This window comes from Macaca fascicularis, chromosome 16, assembly GCF_037993035.2.
Source record: "Macaca fascicularis isolate 582-1 chromosome 16, T2T-MFA8v1.1".
In the NCBI taxonomy this organism is placed as follows: Eukaryota; Metazoa; Chordata; class Mammalia; order Primates; family Cercopithecidae; genus Macaca; species Macaca fascicularis.
The window spans coordinates 70745727-70767845 of NC_088390.1; the positions used below are offsets into that span (position 1 = coordinate 70745727).

The 22119-nt window shown below is 44.3% G+C and overlaps 1 protein-coding gene and 2 non-coding genes across 17 annotated transcripts in view; 2 read left to right on the forward strand and 1 right to left on the reverse strand.

Moving 5' to 3' along the window:
- The first annotated feature begins 4656 nt into the window (after nucleotides 1-4656).
- LOC123569620 (small nucleolar RNA SNORD104) lies at nucleotides 4657-4726 on the forward strand. Its single transcript, XR_006693435.1, has one exon. It is a non-coding gene; the product is annotated as a small nucleolar RNA SNORD104 (small nucleolar RNA).
- Nucleotides 4727-4913: 187 nt separating this feature from the next.
- LOC123572078 (small nucleolar RNA SNORA76) lies at nucleotides 4914-5046 on the forward strand. The gene has a single exon (XR_006696418.1). It is a non-coding gene; the product is annotated as a small nucleolar RNA SNORA76 (small nucleolar RNA).
- A 941-nt stretch (nucleotides 5047-5987) lies between these two features.
- The window catches only part of TEX2 (testis expressed 2), a 115817-nt gene continuing 99685 nt past the window's right edge, over nucleotides 5988-22119 (reverse strand). For 6 of the 15 annotated variants that reach the window (XM_074020113.1, XM_005584699.5, XM_074020109.1 and 3 more), the window contains 5 exons: nucleotides 19663-19795; nucleotides 13724-13843; nucleotides 11842-12051; nucleotides 9744-9864; nucleotides 5988-7653 (listed from right to left, as the gene is read on the reverse strand). In XM_074020113.1, coding sequence (XP_073876214.1) covers nucleotides 7531-7653; nucleotides 9744-9864; nucleotides 11842-12051; nucleotides 13724-13843; nucleotides 19663-19795 — 707 coding nt within the window. In that variant the 3' untranslated portion in view covers nucleotides 5988-7530. Of the gene's footprint in view, nucleotides 7654-9743; nucleotides 9865-11841; nucleotides 12052-13723; nucleotides 13850-19662; nucleotides 19796-22119 lie in introns of all 15 variants that reach the window. The other 9 variants (XM_074020112.1, XM_005584698.5, XM_015438711.4 and 6 more) reach the window with 2 other exon arrangements.

The following is a 22119-nucleotide window of genomic DNA, read 5'->3' on the forward strand; positions in this document are numbered from 1 at the left end:
TACTAGTAAAACATTAGAAACTAGAAAATTCTAATATCTATTGATATTAGTAAAACATTAGAACTAGAAAATTCTATTTTTAATTTCTGTTTATTTTTTGAGACCAAGTCTCGCTCTGTTGACCAGGCTGGAGTGCAGTGGTGCGATCTCAGCTCACTGCAACCTCCACCTCCTGGGTTCAAGCAATTCTCTGCTTCAGCCTCCTGAGTAGTGGAATTACAGGCACCCGCCACCACACTCAGCTAATGTTTGTATTTTTAGTAGAGATGGGTTTCACCATCTTGGCCAGGCAGGTCTTGAACTCCTAACCTCCTGATTCACTTGCCTAGGCCTCTCAAAAGTGCTGGGATTACAGGCGTGAGCCACCATACCCAGGCTATTTTTGTTTGTTTGTTTGTTTGTTTGTTTGTTTGAGACAGAGTCTCGCTTTGTCACCCAGGCTGGAGTGCAGTGGCATGATCTGGGCTCACTGCAACCTCTGCCTCCTGGGTTCAAGCGATTCTTCTGTCTCAGCCTCCTGAGTAGCTGGGATTACAGGTGTCTGTCACCATGCTCTGCTAATTTTTTGTATTTTTAGTAGAGATGGGGTTTCACCATATTGTCCAGGCTCGTCTCGAACTCCTGACCTTGTGGTCCACCCACCTTGGCCTCCCAAAGTGCTGGGATGACAGGCATGAGCCACCACGCCTGGTTGCTATTTGGAAATTAAACATAATTCTTCTAAATAATCCATGGGCCTTTTCTGCCTCAACTGCTTCCAGGGCACCTGAGAAAAAGCTTGTGATGAGGTGGGGCAAAAAATAGAAGCCAGTTCTCAAGTTCACCCTTGGTTGTACCCACCCTATTAGAAGATGGAATCAATTTACAAAAATTTACAAAATAACAAAATTTTATTAAAATAATTTTAGTAAAATTAGATTTAAATTAATATAAATTGCATTTCTATATACCAGCAATGAACTCTTAGAAACTGAAATTTAAAAATAGTGTCTCTCATCTCAGAAGCTTGACTAAAAAAAAAGAATAAAAATAGTGTCATTCATAATAGCATTATAAATGAAATCCTGAGGGATAAATTTCACAAAATATATGCAAGATTGTACAATGAAAACTATGACATTGCTGAGGGAAATGAATGACTTAAAATAAATGCAGAAATAGACTGTATTCATGGGATGAAAGACTGAGTGTTATTAAGATGTCAATTATTCCCAAATTGACCTACAGATTCAATACAATTTCAGGCAAAATTCCAACAGGTCTTTTGTAGAAATTGACAAGCAGATTCTAAACTGTTTCTGGAAATACAAACAACCTAAAATAGCCAAAATAATTTTGAGAAAGGACAAAGTTAGAGATCTTGTATATCTGATTTTAAGACGTACTATAAAGCAACAGTAATTAAGGGTATAGTATTGGCATAAGGTTAGATAGATAACAGTGCAAAAGAAGATACTGTTTAGAAACAAACCAACTCATATATGGGCAATTTTTTTTTTTTTTTTTTTTTTGACAAACATGACAAGGTAATTTAAGTGAAAGGATATTCTCTTCAACAAATGGTGCTGGAACAAGTGAATATGCATACACAAACAAATGAACCTAACTCTTGTCTCACACTGGACACAAAAATTAACTTGAAAAAGATAATAGACCTGAATGCGAGAGCAAACACTATAAAACTTCTAGAAGAGTGGGCGCAGTGGCACACGCCTGTAATCCCAGCACTTTGGGAGGCCGAGGTGGGCGTAACATGAGGTCAAGAGATTGAGACCATCCTGACTAACATGGTGAAACCCTGTCTCTACCAAAAATACAAAAATTAGCCGGGCATGGTGGCATGCACCTGTAATCCCAGCTACTTGGGAGGCTGAGGCAGGAGAATCACTTGAACCCAGGAGTTGGAGGTTGTAGTGAGCTGAGATCGCGCCACTGCACTCTAGTCTGGTGACAGAGCGAGACTTTGTCTCAAAAATTAAATTAAATTAAATTAAATTAAATTAAATTAAATTAAATTAAACTTCTAGAAGCAACCATATAAAAGAAAAATCTATATTAGGCCAAGATTTCTTAGATATGAAACCAGAAGCACTACCTATAAAAAAATTGATAAATTAGATTTTCATCAAAATTAAAAACATCTCCTCTTTGAAAGACACTGTCAAGAAAACAAAAAAGCAGTCTGGGCACGGTGGCTCACGCCTGTAATCCCCACTTTGGGAGGCCGAGGCGGGTGGATCACTTGAGGTCAGGAGTTCAAGACCAGCCTGGCCAACATGGTGAAACCCCATCTCTACTAAAAATACAAAAATTAGGCATGGTGGTCCGTGCCTGTAGTCCCAGCTACTAGGGAGGCCAAGGCAGGAGAATCGCTTGAACCCAGGTGGCAGAGGTTGCAGTGAGCTGAGATACTGCCACTACACTCCAGCCTGGGCGACAGAGCCAGACTGTCTCAAAAAAAGAAAAAAGAAAAGAAAAGAAAAGAAAGCAGGCCGGGTGCGGTGGCTTATGCCTGTAATCCCAGCACTTTGGGAAGCCGAGGTGGGAGAATCACGAGGTCAGGAGTTAGAGACCAGCCTGGCTAATATAGTGAAACCCTGTTTCTACTAAAAATACAAAAATTAGCTGGACGTGATTGTGCACACCTGTAATTCCAGCTACTCGGGAGGCTGAGGCAGGAGAATCGCTTGAAGTTGGGAGGCGGAAGTTGCAGTGAGCCAAGATTGTGCCACTGCACTCCAGCCTGGGCGACAGAGTGAGACTGTCTCAAAAAACAAAACAAGACAAAACAAAAAAAGTAATGGAGCAAAGCTTCTGTTGCTCCACATCCTCACTGGCATTTGGTATTTGAGGCATAATCTTAACACATCACAATCAAAGCCAACAGCCAACTTCCAAGCAAGTACATAATACACAAAATAGAGCTGTGGACCAAGTAATTACAACACAACTAAGGTTGAATTAATAAATAAATATTTTATACCATATTTGTACCTGATAGTGAAAACATCTTCATTTCAACAATCTGTGGAACACTTATAAAAACTGATATTTTAGATCACAAAGAAAACTTTCATACACTGCCCAATGCAGAAACTGTACCATAATGTAATAAATGTTGAATAACAAAAGTTAAAACAGCAACAAAAATAAATAATCTAGAGGGTACTAAACACTTGTCAAAGTCATTATTGCTTTGGATTAAAGAGGATTTTTTTTGAGACGGAGTCTTGCTCTGTTGCTCAGGTTAGAGTGCAATGGCGCGATCTCAGCTCACTGCAACCTCCGCCTCCCAGGTTCAAGCGATTCTCCTGCCTCAGCCTCCCGAGTAGCTGGGATTACAGTCGCCCACCACCTCGCCCGGCTAATTTTTGTATTTTTAGTGGAGACGGGGTTTCGCCATGTTGGCCAGGCTGTTCTTGAACTCCTGACCCCAGGTGATCCATCCGCCTTGGTCTCCCAGAGTGCTGGGATTACAGGCGTGAGTCAACTCCCCGCCAAAGAGGAATTGTTTGAATTTAAAGTCTATATAGAAAATAAGGAAAATAAGAGCCCATTCAACTACAAACTCATAAGGTGAAATGGTTTCACTATCACACACACACACACACAAAACAATAAATGTTCCGTATTAAGAGGAAAAAAAGGAAAAGAATTTCCAAGGAAAACAGGGAGGAAATAAAGATTACCAGCGACTGTGACTGCTGGTGTACTGTGTCCCCACCCAGTTAAGCAAACTCTCATTCAGCCACCCGTATTTCCAGTGAATGGGCTCAATCAACTCTGCGAAACTTTCCCAAAGTTTCTGTCCTTTCTGTCCTTTGGGCTTCTACAGTAGGCTGTTCATAGCTCTATTTTAGTATTTATTAACGTTTTGCAGTCCCAGGAAGTTTTCCACATCACCCTGCCCTTTGAAAACCTTTGTTTACCACTGAGAACGTGCCAGGCAATTGGAATTAATTCACCTAATCCTTACAACTTTTTTTTCCCCCCCGCGGTGTGTGTGCGGGGGTGGGGGGGAGGGAGCCGGGTATTCCTAATTTCCAGAAATTGAAGCTCAGAAAGGTTAACTGAGCAAGGTCACAGAGCGAACGCATCACAAAGTCAGGATGTGGTGCATTTCGGTCCACTTTCAATATAAGCTCTTTCTACCACAACAGGTTACTTTGCACTCGGGGACAGTTTTCAACTTTACATTCTCAACTCCTATCCTAGCTCCTGGCACAGAACATGTCATTCAAGTTAGGCATCACTTGTCCCCTGCTCTTGGTAAAGTTTTCTTTTGCGGACTGCAGAGAAATGCGCTCATTAGCAAGTGGAGATCGAGACGCTGAAACGCAAAGGATTTGAGACTGAGCGGCTCCCATCTCTATGGTTGGTATGTGATCCATCTATCCTCTGGAGGATTCAGCAAGGACTACCAATCACCAGACAACTTTACTGCACGTGCTCGCAAGTTGAACTTGCTATTGGTTAGTGGCAGTAAAGCCCGCCTACCAGCTCTGGTCGGCTCCTTTAAGAGAAAGCCATCGCCATTCTTCAGCCTTTCACCGCCTACAGATTCCGGGAGGTGAGGTTGTTTGCCAGGCGGGCCGTGTGGCTGGGTGGGCACCGGGGCTCGGGGCCCGGGAGCAGGGAGGCGGGGGAGGCCGGCCTGCTGTGATGACATTCCAATTAAAGCACGTGTTAGACTGCTGACGCTGGTGATGCGAACTGGAGTCTGAGCCGGCCCGAGCAAAACAGGGAGGGGCCGGCGGGCGGGCGAGCGCACACCGGCTCATCCATCACTCTCCTTTTCTTGTAGCTCCCAGCCGAGGACGTCGGGTCTTATCGTCCTTGCTGTTTTGCCACCCCATTCCTCTCAATAAAGTGGTTTGAACCCAACCCTGGTGTCGGTGTGTGTTGTTGGCGGCGCGCTGTCTTTGAGCCCCCGCCGAGCCTCCTCGTGGCGCCGGGGGTCAATCTGCAGCGCTAGAGCATGTGCTTGCGCATAACTGGGGCCGCTTGGCCCCCCGCGGGCGGCCCTTTTAACCGCGAGCGACAATTAGTAACCTGACTGTCCGGCTGCTAGGCTGGGCAATTTTCCAGGGATTTTGCCACGACAGGCCTCAACCCGTAATACCAAGGCTGGAATGGCGTGTGAGGGGGACGGTGTCTGACGGGGATACGCGGACTGCTGCGTAGTGAGTGCCCCTCTGTGCTCCCATGCGTTCCCCAGCGCGCATTGTGCCTTTGCCATGAGTTCGACATAAGTCCCAAGCTGTCGTGTCTGCCATCAGACGCGCAGATTTAGTTGAAGGCAGCTTGGAATGGCGTCTGCAGGGCTGCTGTGTACTTGACATAAACGGATTCACTGTGGAACTGCATGAGTTAACTCCTGACTAAAAGGGTAATCGACCTGTTTACAAACAACCACCATGCAGGAGTATGTGTGACAAGCATGGGACTAAAGCTTCGGGTTAGGTTAATCTGTCACTCCTAAACAGTTAAAAATTATAGGGCAGTTGTGAAGATGAATTAGGTTTTAAATATAGTTGGGGACAACATAGACACCTAGTTACAGTCCAGATTCTATGGTTGGTAAAAGATCTTACACAAGGGCTCCAGTGAAATGTGCATCAGTTCTGAGTACGAGGCAGCAGTGGTGGGCAAGGATGCACGTATGCGCTCACTACATGGGCATTCGATGAATGAACGTGTCCCGAATGAAGATAACTAGACGATGAAGGGTATAAACTGCAGCCCAGGAGCACCACTGCCCTACCCCCTCAGTTATGAACTTTCACTGGATTCTTTAAATGTGGGCTGAAGATAATGGCACATAATTTGAAGGGATGTGGTGAGGATGGCTTTGCAGCCTTAGGACTGGGCAGTGATCCAAACCAGTTAAGTGAAAGCTGCCATTGCCAGGTGAGGGCCCCGGTGCTTGGTACTCACTTGTGCCCCTATCTGAACAGGATTCAGTAGAAATGACTTAGATGCTTATCTAGTATTTGACATGAGATATTTATTTTGTGAAACAATGCAAGCGATTTTAAATCCCCACATACTATTTGATTAAGTGCAACATGGTACAGTCATGTGTAATCTCTTTACACGATAGTGCATCTAGTCCTTAGCCTTTAGTTATTGCACAACAATTATAAAGACCAGTGACCAGGACACGCAGACTGTGACAGGCAGATTGGCCTACACAATGAAAAATCAACAGTACACCAACTGGAATGGTCAAACAATTTAAGTCAAATGTTTTAATGGTGCAATTAAAATAATCAAGGATTCAAACATGTTTTCAATATATTAATTTCTTTAAAGTCATGTTCAGGCAAGGTGCTGTTTAAAAAACCACTATTAGCTTTGTCCACAGATGTAAGTTATCAAAAGTTACCCTAGGTAATTTTGACGTTGAATGCAACTTTAAACAATAAAAAATGGTGTTAGGTTTACTTCTTGAAGCAAATTATACAATAAGAGAGCCCCAACCTTGTAAACTAAGCATTCTGACACAAATGCACAAAATTAAGTTGGCAACATTAATTTTGAGATGTAGTGTGATGCTGAGCAAACTTTTGGTCTTGACTCTTGAAATAATTTAAGAGAGCAGTTCTCCGTTTTGGCCTTCAGGAAGGGAAATCTGCCTGTGGAACTCTCCCAATCAGATTAACAAACTTTCGATTCCCATATAAAAACCTGGAGGATACAGGAAACACCAGATGGAAAAGTGGTTCTGGCTTTCTGGCCCTACCCATCTGTATGAGAGGACCCATCCTGTCATTCTGTGCAGTGTTTGATGTTTTCACATACGCTCCTGTCTCAGGAAAACATTCAAGATTAGCTAGCAGCCAGGTGGTTGTACCTCATTGGTAAAAGGCTTGGGATGGTTTGATCTCATGGCTTTGCCAGATGTTCACATAAGTTCCACTGTCCTTACCCAAGCTGATAGTGTGTGTATATTCTATGGCTACTTGCTTCCCAAATGCACAATTTAATGTGAAAAAAAGTAAGTTGCTCTGCCCATCTCTTCTGTCACCGAAATGAAAAGGCTCACAGAATTCCTCTCCCCACCCTCCAGACACATTGCACACTGACATTCTCTGGAAGTGTGGAAGGCTGCATACAAAGTGTAGAAGTGAAAAAGTCCCACTGTGCACCGGCTGCCTGAAGAAAAGCTTTGGAGGAGTAGAGGAGGCAAGTTGTTCAGCTTTGCTCTTACTGTGCTCATTTGCTGCCACAAAACTGGGTAGACTTAAAAGCCATGGTGTGGGTCACCTGTAACTTCTGGATCCACCATGATTCTTCCATGGTCTCCTTTGCCAAATCAAAGCTTTGCAGCAGGCAATCCAGACAATTGTCACTGGATGGGGGAATGACACCTCACAGTGGAATGGGCACTGGCAGGCAGAGGGCAGAAGCAGTCCTTTAAGAAAGAGTAGCTGTGGCACAGAGGCCAGTGCTACAGTACAGATGGCGGCCAAGAACCCCACACATCCAGCTGGATGTCACAATACGGGGAACATCTGACATCACCCATCATGGCTGATCAGCAACCTCCACAGGTGGGTCTTTCAGGAGGCAGGAAGTGGAGCGAGGGTCCATGGCTGAGTGCATTATAGTGATATAAACATCATCCATGTTTGGCATAACAAAAACTTTCTGTAGGAAGACATTAAAGAACAGCTATGTGGAAGAATGCCTTGCCAGGCTGTCACCCTCCTTTGTTCTGATAATTTTAGGCCTTAGACAAATTTTTTTAAATACATATAAAAACTTTCTACGCATTCCAAGCTAATTCTTCCACCATACATACTTTAGAAAGAGCTGAGGAATCATACCAGTGCGTGGATACAAGAATCATCTAATATATCAGCTTGGAGGCAGAAGTGGCCTTTGATTTGGTGTACATTTAATAAGACTGCCCATATGCACTGATACCTATCCAACAATTTAAAAGAATTGGCTTAAGCTGTTCCCAGCAGTTCCCAGCTACTATGTCTAGAACACATATTCCATGTGGATTATCCTTTTATTAATAAATCCTAGCAATAAAATGTAAGCTAATGGCCAGGCGCAATGGCTCACGCCTGCAATCCCAGTACTTTGGGAGGCCAAGGCAGGCGGATCACCTGAGGTCCAGAGTTCAAGACCAGCCTGGCCAACATGGTGAAACCCTGTCTCAACTAAAAATACAAAAAAATTAGGCTGGGCGCGGTGGCTCACGCCTGTAATCCCAGCACTTTGGGAGGCTGAGGTGGGCAGATCACAAGGTTAGGAGATGGAGACCATCCTGGCTAACACGGTGAAACCCCATCTTTACTGAAAATACAAAAAATTAGCTGGGTGTGGTGCCGGACGCCTGTAGTCCCAGCTACTCGGGAGGCTGAGGCAGGAGAATGGTGTGAATCCAGTGGGGCAGAGTTTGCAGTGAGCCGAGATGGCGCCACTGCACTCCAGCCTGGGCGACACAGCGAGACTCTGTGTCAAAAAAAAAAAAAAAAAGAAAGAAAGAAAGAAAGAAAAGAAAGCCGGGCGCGGTGGCTCAAGCCTGTTATCCCAGCACTTTGGGAGGCCGAGACGGGCGGATCACAAGGTCAGGAGATCAAGACCAGCCTGGCTAATATGGTGAAACCCCGTCTCTACTAAAAAATACAAAAAACTAGCCGGGTGAGGTGGCGGGCGCCTGTAGTCCCAGCTACACGGGAGGCTGAGGCAGGAGAATGGCGTAGACCCGGGAGGCGGAGCTTGCAGTGAGCTGAGATGCGGCCACTGCACTCCAGCCTGGGCGACAGAGCAAGACTCCGTCTCAAAAAAAAAAAAAAAAAAAAGAAAAGAAAAAGGGAAAAATATAAGGCATGATGTTCTTTCCCCTCACTAGGTTCAAAGTACTTTTCTATTTGGTGATGACATTAAGCTTTTTCAGAAATTGGTTAGCTTTTTCAGAAATTGGTTTCAGTTATGTTTAATCTCTAGTTTTTAAATAAGAGGATTTTTTTTAAGGCAGTAACTCAAAATACACCACTGCAAAAAGAACGTAGGTCTTCTTCAAAAGGTGAATTTCATTAAAAGTAAATAGTTTGCTAATCCATAAAACCCTGACAGACAACTGTGCTTCAAATATCTGATAAAAGTTTGATGGAAATAGCTCATCCCAGGGCCTCAGCTATACTGATATTACCTTTGGTGGCCAAATGCAGAAAAACAAGCTGAGAGAGTAAGTTCTGGCTTCAACTCCCAGACTACACTAGAAGCTACCCAGGGGAGGGAGAGGCCTGATTCATCTTTGGACTCCCAGGGCAGGTGGTACCTGGCACACAGAAGGGTTTCCAGGAAAGTCTGTTGAACTGATCAAACTGAGCAAGGTGAATACACACAAGAACAGGGGGGCAGCCTCCCTGCCCACAGGTGGGGTGCTAAGAGTTGGGCAAGGCCAGGCCTTGCATAAGAGAAAACAAAGCTTGAGAGTCCCAGCAGGCTTGCTGGGAAAAGACATCATCATTTTGCTCTGACCCACATCTTTTGGGTTTCCTCTGAAGATGACTTAGTAATGTTCTGTGGGTAAGTTTCAGGGCTTTGACACTGTACCTAAAACTTTATTCCCATATTTGATCAAATGTAATACTCTTCCGGGATGAAGGTCATCATCAGATTTTCCAAAGAGGATCCTGACCCAGCTGAAGTTCAGAACCTCGGTTCTACCCAGAGCTTCTATACTTGGTGTGAAATACTAGATAACACCAGAGGTTTACCTGAAACTCTTGTTCCAGTTTCTTCTCTATCCAGTCTGTCACATGAACTAAAGTCACTTCTCTCTCTCCAAGTTTTGGCCGAGCTTTCAGCTCCACATGTGGTGGCTTTCGGAAACCATACCTTTTTGAAGATAAGTAATAACCACATTTAGAATAAAGCAAGGAATGAGGCACTGACAGCACACATTCCTCATTTACATGGGGCTTTATCACTACTTAAAATGTTATTTTCTTCTGAAAATGCCCTCTAAAAATATTCCACACACAAAATATGAATTGTGAACCCCCTGTGTTCCCTAGATGGTGTTAGGGCTGTGGTGGATTTAGAACAGTTCTGACAAACGGAAAGCCAGGAAGCACACTGGAAAAACCCATGACCTGGGCACTGGTTTTTGTTTTTTTCTAAAATGGCAATAACCTTTTTTCTTTCAATTTTTATAAAAGTAGTATATGTACATTACAAAAACAAAACATACATTCAAGCAGATAAAGCAGAGAGTGAAAGATACACTGCCTCTCTCTGAATGTCACCCCCAAGAGAGGACCACGGACAGAAGTGGGGTCAACTCCCCTTACATTCTCCTGTGCATATGTCGATCGGTAAGGTTCTAAACCTGTTTTTTCACCCTACACCCCAACAATATGCTCTTTATGACTTCCTGAGGGAGCAGACTGGCAATCAGAACTGTTGGCAAAGTATCCAGACAAGACCATGTGTGCTATCAACTAAAACCTTACATCTGTCATGGACCAGTGCTTTTGGAAATACAGTAAAAATGTCAGGTTGCCATAAGTATTTCTAAACACTCTCAATATCTATACTTACCTTTATAGATCAATAACACATAGGTCAGCATTTGAGCATGCCTTGGGTAGCGCTATCCTAGAGCCCTTTTATTTTATCTCCCCCTGAGCAGAGGCATTTAAAACATAAATCTAAAGAACTGGCAGGGAGGAGAAGAAATGTATCAACTTTTACTATTACATTTTTTTTTTAAGGTTTGAAAGACCATACAATATATTAACAGCGGTTATTTCTGGATGGTGAGATTATGGACATTTATTTATTTATTTATTTTTCACCTTTTCCCAATCTCTCTCTTTTTTTTTTTACAATGAAAATATTACTTTAAAAAAAAAGTATGAAAAGGCATTTTAAAGTTTTATTGGGAAATACCAGCATTATCGTTAAATGGTTAGTCAATTCAAAAACCCTCGTCTGATCATTCCTAGAAATCCTTCTGAATACCAATGATATGTACTAGCACGTTGGTTTCATTCTATGATAGAACAGAGCTATATTTTTGTTATGAGTGTAGTTTATGGTACAATGAGATCTCTTAATGCAATCACTGTTTACACTTATGCCCATTTTTTAGGATTTAGCATGTCAATTTTAAATTGAGACTCACAGACAGTGATGCTGAACTCATCAGTAATTTATTTCAGTGACTCTCAACCCTGGCTTCATCACCCCCCACCCCTGAAATCCCGGGGAATGGGCCAGGCATATCTATATTTTTAGCACTTCCCCAGGTGATTTTAACATGCAGCTGGTGCTGATAATCAAGTCCTCAGACACCAGAGGCACATGCTCCTGACTCCTCAGCATCGAGGCCTAACTCAGGAAGTCTCCCTAACTTCCCAGACTCTGTTGGACGTGTGATCCCCATCTTTAAAGTAGGGATAACAATGGCATCGACCTCAACAGGATGCTATGAGGACTAATCAGGTAATGCAATTACAACCAGGGCCAGGCAGAGAATAAAGGCGCTATCTACAAATGACAGCTGTTATTACTGGCAGAACAGTTGGCTTTCCAGAGGAGGAAGACCAAGAATAGAAACAGCTTATCTCATAAACTTCATGTATTAACTTTTCCTACCATGTGAAGATGAATTCTTGAACGTGAATTCACCACTCACAGAAGAAAGTACCATCAGATTTGCAACTAATATTAAGGTCCCATGAAAAATGTTTGGAAGTGCTTCTGCCCGGGAGACGGTACTTTCCATAATCTCAAGGTTAAGCAGGCTGGGACTTTTGTGGCCATGCAATAAGAGGAATCACTTGTTGTCCCTGAGGGCCCTCTACGCACCATACTCGGTCAGTCGGGGGTGGTGGAATGTTGACCGCCAAGGTTCCTCTACATTCTTGTACTTCAACAGTGAGCAGCAGGGGTGTGTTGGAGACTTCTTCGATCTTCTTTTTAATAAACTCTGTTTCTGTTGCTTTTTGGAAATATTTTGACTTGGTAATTTTATCAACAAACCTCATAATCTTACTTGTTCGATGACCTCCAACGTACCTTCAAATGTGGAACACAAAGGGCGGTTAGCATGAACTTCACTCTTTCACAGACAAAAACCTGTGGCTCTTTGTTCCCCTTACTCGATGTTTTGGATAGGGTGATTCTGTGTTGGGGTGGGGGGCATCCTGTGCGTTGCAGGGTGTTCAGCAGCATCCCTGGTCTCTACCTAGCAGATGCCAGTAGCACTTCCCCTAGTTATGACAATAAAAAATGTCGCCAGACATCGGCAAATGTCCTCTGGGGGGCCAAATCACTCCCAGTTGAGAACTACTACTTTAGAGAAGGTGTAAATGTCTGAAACAGCCCAAATGTTGACAATGGAGAGCTGGACAAAGTCCTCATGCAGAGGTTTCTCACCTGTCCTCTTTTACACTACTCCAATACCAGACAGAAATCCAATGACATATCAATCTCATAATCTCCATGCAGCAAGTAACAAATCATGCTGCATCAATAGGAAACAAATCGGTAATTAACAGACTGTCTTTAGGTGGTGTCACATGGCTACCCTGAGTGGCAATTACTTTTCAAAGGGCTTGGAACTTCTTAAAGAAAAATGCAGCCTGGGCAACACAGTGAGACCCCCATCTCTACAAAAAACGAACAGAAAATTAGCCAGGAGTGCTGGTGTGCACCTGTAGTCCCAGTTCCTCGGGAGGCTAAAGTGGGAGGATCACTTGAGCCAAGAAGGTTGAGGCTGCAGTAAGCTATGATCGTGCCACTGCACTCCAGGCCTGGGTGACAAAGTGAGACGCCATCTCAAGAAAACAAAATGCTATACCAAGCTGACGTGCTCACAGGCCAAGAAAATAAGCTGTGGTATCAGGTTACATGTACCATGAGACTGCCCTCAGAAGAAAGGATATTTGCTTTTTAAAATCCCCCACAGTTCCAGAATATGAGGAATAGTATGTGTTCAGGGAAAAGCAATCATTCTTAAGTAGGTCAAGCAGCTCGACTAAATAATACACACAAACGTTGGCACCAACTCCTCAAACATCTGAATTCTCATCTCCTGTAGGATTTCAAAAGTGAATAGGTTGGTTTTTTCTTATAAAAGTTTCTGAATTATTTGGTTCCTTATAATCTTAGTTTCTTCAAGTCACTTTACGTAATTAAAAGATCCTTGTGGATAGGCTGTTTAAGCACTTTGATCATTTCACAGCCCAAATAACAGGCAGAGTGCCCCCCTCCAAATGAAGTTCATGATCCAAAAGATCAGCTTAGTTATCAGCGCTTTCAAAATTCGCCAAAGAAAATAATCTGAACGTTTCTGCTTTGCAGGAACTTGCAGCTCAACAGAAGCAAATGCACTCCAGCTGAAGCTGAGGGGAGGGAGGCTCTCCGCTGGCTCCAGGGGGAGGGGGCGTGTGCTCCGCTCCTTCTAAAGGCTCAGGGCGATGCTTTTCATCATCAGCACGCCCTTCAACTTCTCTATTATTTAGTCAAACAGCACCAGAAAGCCATTTTAGTAAGGAAAGCTATATGGGTCTTTTCACGTGGGGGCCTGGAATTTAAACAGACCACTGACCCGGGATATTACAAAACCATCTACTCAACATGAAAGCGGAAGGAAGATCACAGAGGAAGGAAGGGAAACAAGGCTCACTCCTAACTTGCTGTCCTGATCCCTGGAGACTCAGAGGCACAGAAGCACTGATCCACTCACCCTTCAGTCCCTGGGAGGAGCTGTTTGTCTCCCCCGCTGGGCTCTGGGGCATCGTCTTCCTCGGAGGAGCCAGCGCTGGAGGATTCCTCGTCGCTGTCTGCCAGACAGAATGCCCGGGGCCTGCAACTGGACAGAGAGAGAGTCACCACCACTGCCTGCCCTCACCCAAGCTCTGCTTAGAAAGAGAATACACACACCCATGCACACACACTCAACCACAACAGAGTTGGGATGTAACTTACTATACCTCGTCATTCTCTCCAACCCACCCAAAACAGAAGAGGTCCAATCCAAGAATCCTTGGATCAGCGCAGATGCTCAGGACACTCTTCAATGCCAAGGCCTCTGACAGGACCACAGAGGACTTGGGCCCAGAAGAGGTTGCTTTTGAGCATGCGTCAGAGGACAGGTGGTGGGAGTGTGATGCACACATAAAATGCAGTGATTTCAATCAGCAGTGCAGCGGGAGCCACGTGGGAGGATGAACAGAAAGAGCAGATGGTTGCAAGGGTGAGGTGACAGCTTATACTGGTGACATGGCCACTTCTCACTGATGATGGGATGTTGAGGTAAGTCCCTTGGCTCTGGCTTAGTTCAGCAACTCTGATGCTTTCTGGCTTAGTTCCCCTCCAAGTTAGTTTTGACTCATGCGTCCTTTCCAATGAAATTACATATTTCACTCCACACCTGCCCTATCTCCTGAAAGTCACAGAAAAAGCCAGCAACCACACACACACACAAAAGTCTCAGGAGACTCTAGGAAGCAACTGACATGAGAACCCAGGAAATTTCCTGGAAAATTACACAACTAAAGACCATTCCTTTGACTGAAGTAAGGGAAAGCCTCATGGGAGAGCTGTGTCCCTCACTCAACTCTCCAGGGCGGATGCTCAGTTCCGGAGGTGTGGGGTTGCTGGATTACCCGCAGAGGTGAGGGGTCCAGTTCCTCTCGGAGGGGACCTGGGGGCTTCTGGGCTGAGCCTTGGGCCTACAGAAAGCAGGTTCCTCCCTGGACTGTGTCTCTGCTTCAGAAAGTACTGGCAGGGCTGTGTCTGAGTCCAGAGACTTAAATGGGACAAAATGAACTAGGGACAGAGTAGTCTCTGAACACTATTACACAGCCAAATGGTCACCAAGCAGAGGCTGCTCATTGGATTTTTGACGACACAATTACATGGACAAGGGAAGGCAGTGGGGCTCAGGGCCTATCTCCCTGCAGCTGCAGTCCTTCGGTTTTCCTGACGCTGTCCTTGGGCCACCAGAGGCCCACTGGGACAGTTATCTCCTAACCAACAGGAGCCAAAGGCACCCAAGGGCACAGCACACATGCCAGTGTGGAACTGAAGGCCCAGCAATGGCCCCAGCACTATGCACTGGGAGGGCAGGACTGAAACCTCCACCCTGGAAACAGGAGCCGGCTGTAAGAGGACCCGGACTGTGTCCTCCCTGGCAGGACACACAGCTCCTCGTCAACAGCACTCTGAAACATTAGAGCCAGCGCTCCAGCCAACAGGCTGAACTTCCACATTAAAGGGAAACTCCCTCTGCAGAAACAAAAGCCTCTTGTCCCTGACCACGGGACAGCACCTAACTGGCTCTTCTTCCTTCCACCAAAGGCCTGGCTGGTCCAGGAAATGCTTATGTGTATCCGCTGGTTGCAGAGTCATATCAGAGTGTGCTGTGGTTAGGCAGCCCTCACAGGAATCTTATATTTAAAATGTATATAGCAAAATTTGATTCCCATGAAAGCCTAAACTGGGTCTTGGGTGGGGAAAGCCAGAGATGTAAATCCCCAAAGATCACACACCCCTCTCAGAAGAGCATCGGAGTTCTCCATCAGCAGGATGGCAGTGCCTGAGGCTCTCTGATCTCGTGCTGCCAGGCGTGGAATCTGTCCCCACAGCACAAGGAGCCTGCTCCTCACGCACAAAGCACAAAAGGCTGCCTGCAAGCTCTGGGACCCCAGTGAGATCTGCTGAGCCACCGCTCCTTGTGTCCCCACCGGGGCATATCATCTGGCAGCTCCAACCCTGGGCAGAAGATGCCAGAGGCTGAGCGCTGTGGCAAACTCTCAGGTTACCAAGTTAATCCTCTGTAGGTCACAGAACAGGACAAATTTTGTGGCTTGAAGTGAACACTTTAGGTAACGCTGTACACTTCAAGCAGATCAGATGATGTGAAATCTGATTTTGACTGAGTGGTACCTCTGCTCTCCACACTGGGGGTGGTATTATGTGGCATCCAATACTTAGGTATTGTAAGTGTAGCCCAGTGTTTGCCTGATATTCACTTTTATAACTGAACATGCATTTTATGATCTCAGCATGAACTTCAGAGAGAGATATACCACACTTCCTTGTAGAAGATGTGCTGGAATGTAATCAGCCTACTTGTTTTAAACACACCTCAGAATTCCAGATGAGTGTGATATCCTTTCAAAAAGACACCTTAAAAGGCTTATTCCAGCTATGTTCCTTCTGCCAAAAATCTTTTGGAAACGTCAGATATATAAGAAAAAGTGAATTATTTTATCACTGATACTCTTAGACCAAATATTTTATTTCTTGGTCTCATAACCACCATCACCTCTGAGGACTTCTAGCAATTTCTCAAAGGTCCAAACCATCTACAAAGCAGGACAATTTGCTGTTACTCAGGTTAGCTAAAAGAATGTCACGGACTCTGGAAGCAATTGTAAAAAGCAGCCCCCAAAATGCTTTCAATGAAGGATGCATAATTAAATTAAGAAGGCCTGTGAGATGTTTGCTTTGAGGGGGACCACACTTAAGAATGTACTAATTTTCTTTTGAGAAAATCAGTTCCATACACCTGCCACAGGCACACATGTGCATACACACCCACAAACTAGGCAGTCACAGTGTAAACTGCAAGCACTCAGTGCCTAGAACACCAGGGGCCTGGGGGCAGAAGGGTGGTTTGGGGTAGATGTGGACTAGTGACCCAAAAGGGGTCAGATGGGGCCAACTTCTGACTTGGGGACTTGTACAAAGGGCCCAGACTGCAGTGGTGGAGCAGTAAGAGGCCAAGTGCCTTATAGGAAACACTTCATTCCCATGCCACTTTTCATTTAAAGGCCACCCAAGAGGCAGAGCGCTCCCTTTACTAACTCATTCTGGCCCTCTGCAGGGCAGTTCCTAAAGTAGATGCTGCTCAGCTCACTATCTCAATGCCATCTGAATGCCGTACTGCCCAAAAGTTATGTTACCTGCAGTGTGCGACAAAAGGACTATTTGGGAAATGAAAAGACTAAAGGAAAAATGCCCACGAAAATACAGCAGACATACATTTCAAAGGGAAGAGACTTTGCTAGGGCAAAGCTACACAGGTTTCAATCTCAGTCTCACCCTCAGGGTGCTAACTAAAGGTGAACAAACTTCCTACCAGTAAGGAGGACATCTCACAGGTTGAGCAGCATCTCCTCAGAGACTCCGCAAGAGCACAATCATTTGCACACTTGAACAGGGACTGAAAAAAGCAGTGAGACGAAGCTGAGGCCCTGCCAGGCAGGACACCAGGAAGCAGACCCTGATGTGGAGTGAGGCCCTGGACAGGCGGCCACAGGCTGAAGTGAGGGCCTGGAGGAAAGGGCTGCTGCTGGCCAATTCTTCAGACGTTCTGCGCTTTGGAGGTTTAATATTAAGGAAGATGTCAGTTCCAAAGATCACGCGCTTCAAATACCTACTACATACGCTGACTCCTGTCCCTTCTCTGCTACTAAGCCCCATGGTGATTCCATAAACCTCACGACTGAGGAAGTGAAGTGAATTCTGGAATCACTTCTGGGATTAGGTTCTTAACCACGGATGGGCTTTCAGAGGTTCACAATGCTCCTAGAAACTGTGAGCCAAATGGTGTATGTGGAAGCATTTTCAGAAAGAAGCACCCAGTGCTCTCAGGTTCCTGAAGGGATTCTTTCTGAAAAAAAGGGGTAAGGGTCCATTTTTCCACCCTTTTCTCCCAAATGAAGTGCTTTTGGATTGTATTCCTCCTTACTTTTAAAACCAAATGACAGCCAATTACACATCAACATATAATTTAACATCCTCACAGGAAGAAGCAAAACATTTTATAACAGACTCTCAAAGAAAAAAAAAAAGTACTTTAGAAATATAAGTGAAATATAATACCATCACATTCCTAAAGCAGAGGATTTTTTTTTCACTCAGTCTAGAGAAGCACAACTTTCCAGAAACACGTCCATCCTCTGATCGGCCAGAGTTTATGAACTTGAAACTAGGCCGTGAGGGCTGCATGAATAGCAGTGAATGTGGACGCCTATGTGGCAAGCACATCAGGGACCGGCCTGGTTGCCACCCCTGGTGCCCAAGACCCCCTTTGCAATGGAGTCCCTGCACCTCTGTGCCTACATGGGGCTGTTTCTAGAAAGGGCTCCTTGCACAAACACATCTGCCCGAGGTTGCTTCGCCACACTCCCTTTTTATTAGAACTCATTTTCAAGACTGCTTCTGCCTCAGGTGCTTCATGTTCTAGGCAGCCGGTACTGCAACTCTCGTCATGAGCTGGATTTACTGTGCTCGGCTATGCGTGGGGGTGGGGTGGGGACAGCAGGACCAGGAATTGAGTCTGACTAGATCAGGACTCCGGCAATTCAAACTGGGGAAGTCTGTAAGACTTTCCCTGTCAGGAAAGCCTCTTAACTACTCCTGGTCTGGGTTCTCTCAGGCTCACGAACTGTGCCTTTATGTCCAAGAACATGATGAAAAGACAGGTTTCCTCATGGTTTCACATGGGATCAAACAAGACTCAGAAGTTACAGGGTATGAAATGCTATGTGGAGAGTTGATAAATACCACACTCACCAGAAAATATAAATCCACAGATTGCCGAATCCAAACATATTTTAACAAATAGAAAAATGAAAGGAAAATAGCACAGACACAGGTTAGATTGCATATAGCTGGTAAAATTCTCCAATTATTAAAATAGAAACATTTCATTAAGTAACTTGCATAAATCAGAATAAGTAAAAGAATATTCTCAAATGTATAACCCAGCTCTCCAATCTGCTGTTACCACAAGCATGAATATAAGCATTAGGTCAGTACCAGAACCAAGCAAAAGTCTAAGAGCCAGTATCTTATATTTAGACCCCGAGGAGGTAGCTCCTTGTGACATTTTCGTGTCATCATACTATTGATTCTATGCAAAGGGCTAAAGATGTGAGAAGCAGCCTCTAGTCAACATTTTTAATATGGTAAAAACAATAATATAATTTAAATTTATAGTCAGAGCAGTCATTTTTAAGGAGAGTAGGATGTAAAAGTTCCAGCTTATCTAGTCTACGCATTTAAGAGGGAAAAGAAATTAAGCTTCATGAATTACCTCACAATTTTGGAATATTTACTAAATCAGACAAACCCTAGGCAGTAGATATGCTATCTACAAAGAAAGGGATTTACTAGGCAAGTCAACTTTGTATTATTTAGGGAAAATGCTTCTCAAAACACTTTAGGAGCACCCTCTGTGCTACAAAATCAATCATCTAATTATAAGTAATTCTGACTTTGTGATTAAAGCAGGTAGATTCAGCCTGCTCCACATATTGCTGTTTATGACCGGAAGGATCTTAATGATTCCATTCGAGGATCATTTTATTGCTCGGATGAGTCTGCCCTGCTTGTCTGAGTCAGTGATGCTTTCTGGGTAACCAATTCCATGTGTACCACCACCAGCACTGAGGTCAAAGGCACTGTCACAGCTGAGCTGGGTTGGGAAGTCACAGGCCGCTGGGGATGAGACTAGGAAACCATTCCCTGTAACGCTCTGGTCCAGGAGCACTTACACAGAAGCTCACTCAACATCCAGGGGCCACTACACATCAAACCTGCTTCTCAAAGGCTGGAGGGAAATGCTGGTGCCCCAGGATTGATTTAGTAAATTCATATATAGCCCCTTACCCTTCTTTGCCAATTTCTCCAACCTTCAGGGCTTCAACAAGAGGCTCTTTACCTAGTTTGGTCAAATTCATTTTGGTCTCGAGAGTCATCAGAAAGGACCCATTGTAGGACATTTCCAAATCAATCCAGAGTCCTGGAGAAATGGTGAAAAAACAGAAGGTTTTTTTCCCCCCAAAAAACACATGACTATAAATGACAGTATAAAAACTTACATTTAAAAATATCTAAGTAGGCACCATATTGAAAGTCCATGTATCGTCTGTCTACTAATCTAGGTGAGAAGAGGACTGAGCGCGCACTATGTCATCGACACACATGAGAAAAGGTCATGGAATAGATCGAGCCCCTGGTAAACAGCCAGCATCTCAGGACCCATTAACACAGTCCTGGGGAATTCAGTGCACAAGTCAGCACTGGAAGGGTCCCATGCTCTGGCTTCTAAAATCTCCTTGTATTTAGTAAGAAGATATATGCCCAGCAGAAGAAAATGGCTTGACCTAGGGCAAAGCCAGGACAAGGCATGCTGATGCCCAGCCAGTTACGAAGCAGAAGGGAAGTGCTAAGACTTCACTGTAAGCTGGGTTGTTCTTTAAAGACACATATAAGAACCACTCTTTCTTAAAATTCTCCAGTATTGGGAGTGGGACATAGAAATTGGCTCAGATTTAACAGGAAGAGTGACAAATGGGAACCAAAGAATTAACTTTCAATTCCCAGGATTATCCAGATACAATTGGGTAATCACTTTGTACCTTAAGCTAAAAATCAGCTCCTTAGGAAAGATATTACGCCAATGAGATCATATCTAAAAGGCTTGTAGCTTCATGGAATTTTACTGGGATGGCTGCTGATCAACGGTTTAAAATGCAAACAGGGTTTATCTCATGACCCTCTTCTACTTGAGGATTCTATGATTTGTCAAGTATTTTTCTGTGATTTTTCAGACTCAGGGCTCCAGAAGACCTCATGGACTTTCTATCAAAATGTGATCCTTTAAGTGGGTGTTTAAATGTTAATAAACTTTTATAGATCCTCACATGACAAATGACATCTAAAAGGAAATTAATCTAAAACCACTGTTCACATACAGTGTTGTTTTCAAGCTATTACAGTAAACAGCCCATCCCCTACACAGCCACCACCTCAGATAAAAGCACTGCTTAACCCCAACCAGGACTAACAGCGTCATTCCTCACTAAAGGCAGGATGATTTCCATTTTGTGTTCAACAAATTCTTTTTACCATAATTGAAGGTAATTATTTTCCATGAATGACCTGGTTTAATTAAGTGATATGGAGATCAACTGTGATTATCTTCTTTGTAGCAACACTCACAAAAGTGCTGTATTTCTTGTTTACATTAAGCAGTTAAAAAGAATTAATTAGCTTGCTCTTCAAAGGTACTATTACTGGAAATAAAGGGTATATCTGCTTTAATAAAGGAATTTTAGTTTTTAAGCACTTCAGGAGAAAGGGGATTACAGCAAAAGGCTAATATTAATAGATTTAAACTCAATGTAAAAAAACAAGAAGATATTTATTGTTGTATAGTATTTCCAGCTTTGAGAATTAATAGATTCAAACTACCTAGTTACTATATACATCCAAACATAATAGTTTCTTTTGAAAATTCTAGTCAAGTTTCCAATAAATATTATGCATTGCCTTTGCAAACTGACATATTAAAGGCACCAGAATTATACTTCTTACAAAATGGAAAGTTTTGCTAGTCTGTTTTTTAAATGAAGAGATATGGATTTAGGCTTGGTAAACTGCTGGCTCACGCCCCAGTCACGGGGACATTCCACCCAATGATGTGTGGTCCAGTGTCCCTGCCAGGAGCTGGGAGGCTGGAGGAAGGCCCAGGGAAGAGCAAGGAGCCCAGTCACATAGATTGGGGCTTACGTTTCACTGGAAGTTTCTTCACTTCTGTGGCATCAGTCCCCTCGTCTGCACCAAGGAGACCTATACTGCCTCTTCCAGGGAGGGCTGTGTACACCCTGGCACCTGGCACAGTCTGACCAGGCAGCCTCCCTTTTTCTGCCTTCACCAGCCCACCTTTACTTCTTGCTCCAGTCTCCCTTGCTGCTGTTGCCAGGGAAGAGACTGTACTGGGCAGCCACGGAGCCTGATATTTGAGGATGAGACTTGGGCATCTGACTGAGCCTCTGCCTGGGGGAGTGGTCTGTTTTAAACACTGAATATGCCTCATGAGACCCACCCACAGGGCCCTGCTCAGCCCTGGCACTCATAAAAATATGAAGGAGTCAAGAATGCTTTAAGAACTTTTTTCTTCCCCGAGATGGGGTCTCACTCTCACCCAGGCTGGGTGAGTGCCACCTGGTAAGATCTTGGCTCACTGCAACCTCCGCCTCTCAGGCTCAAGTGATCCTCCCACCACAGCCTCTCGAGTAGCTGGGACCACACGGATGCGCCACCATGCCCGGCTAATATATA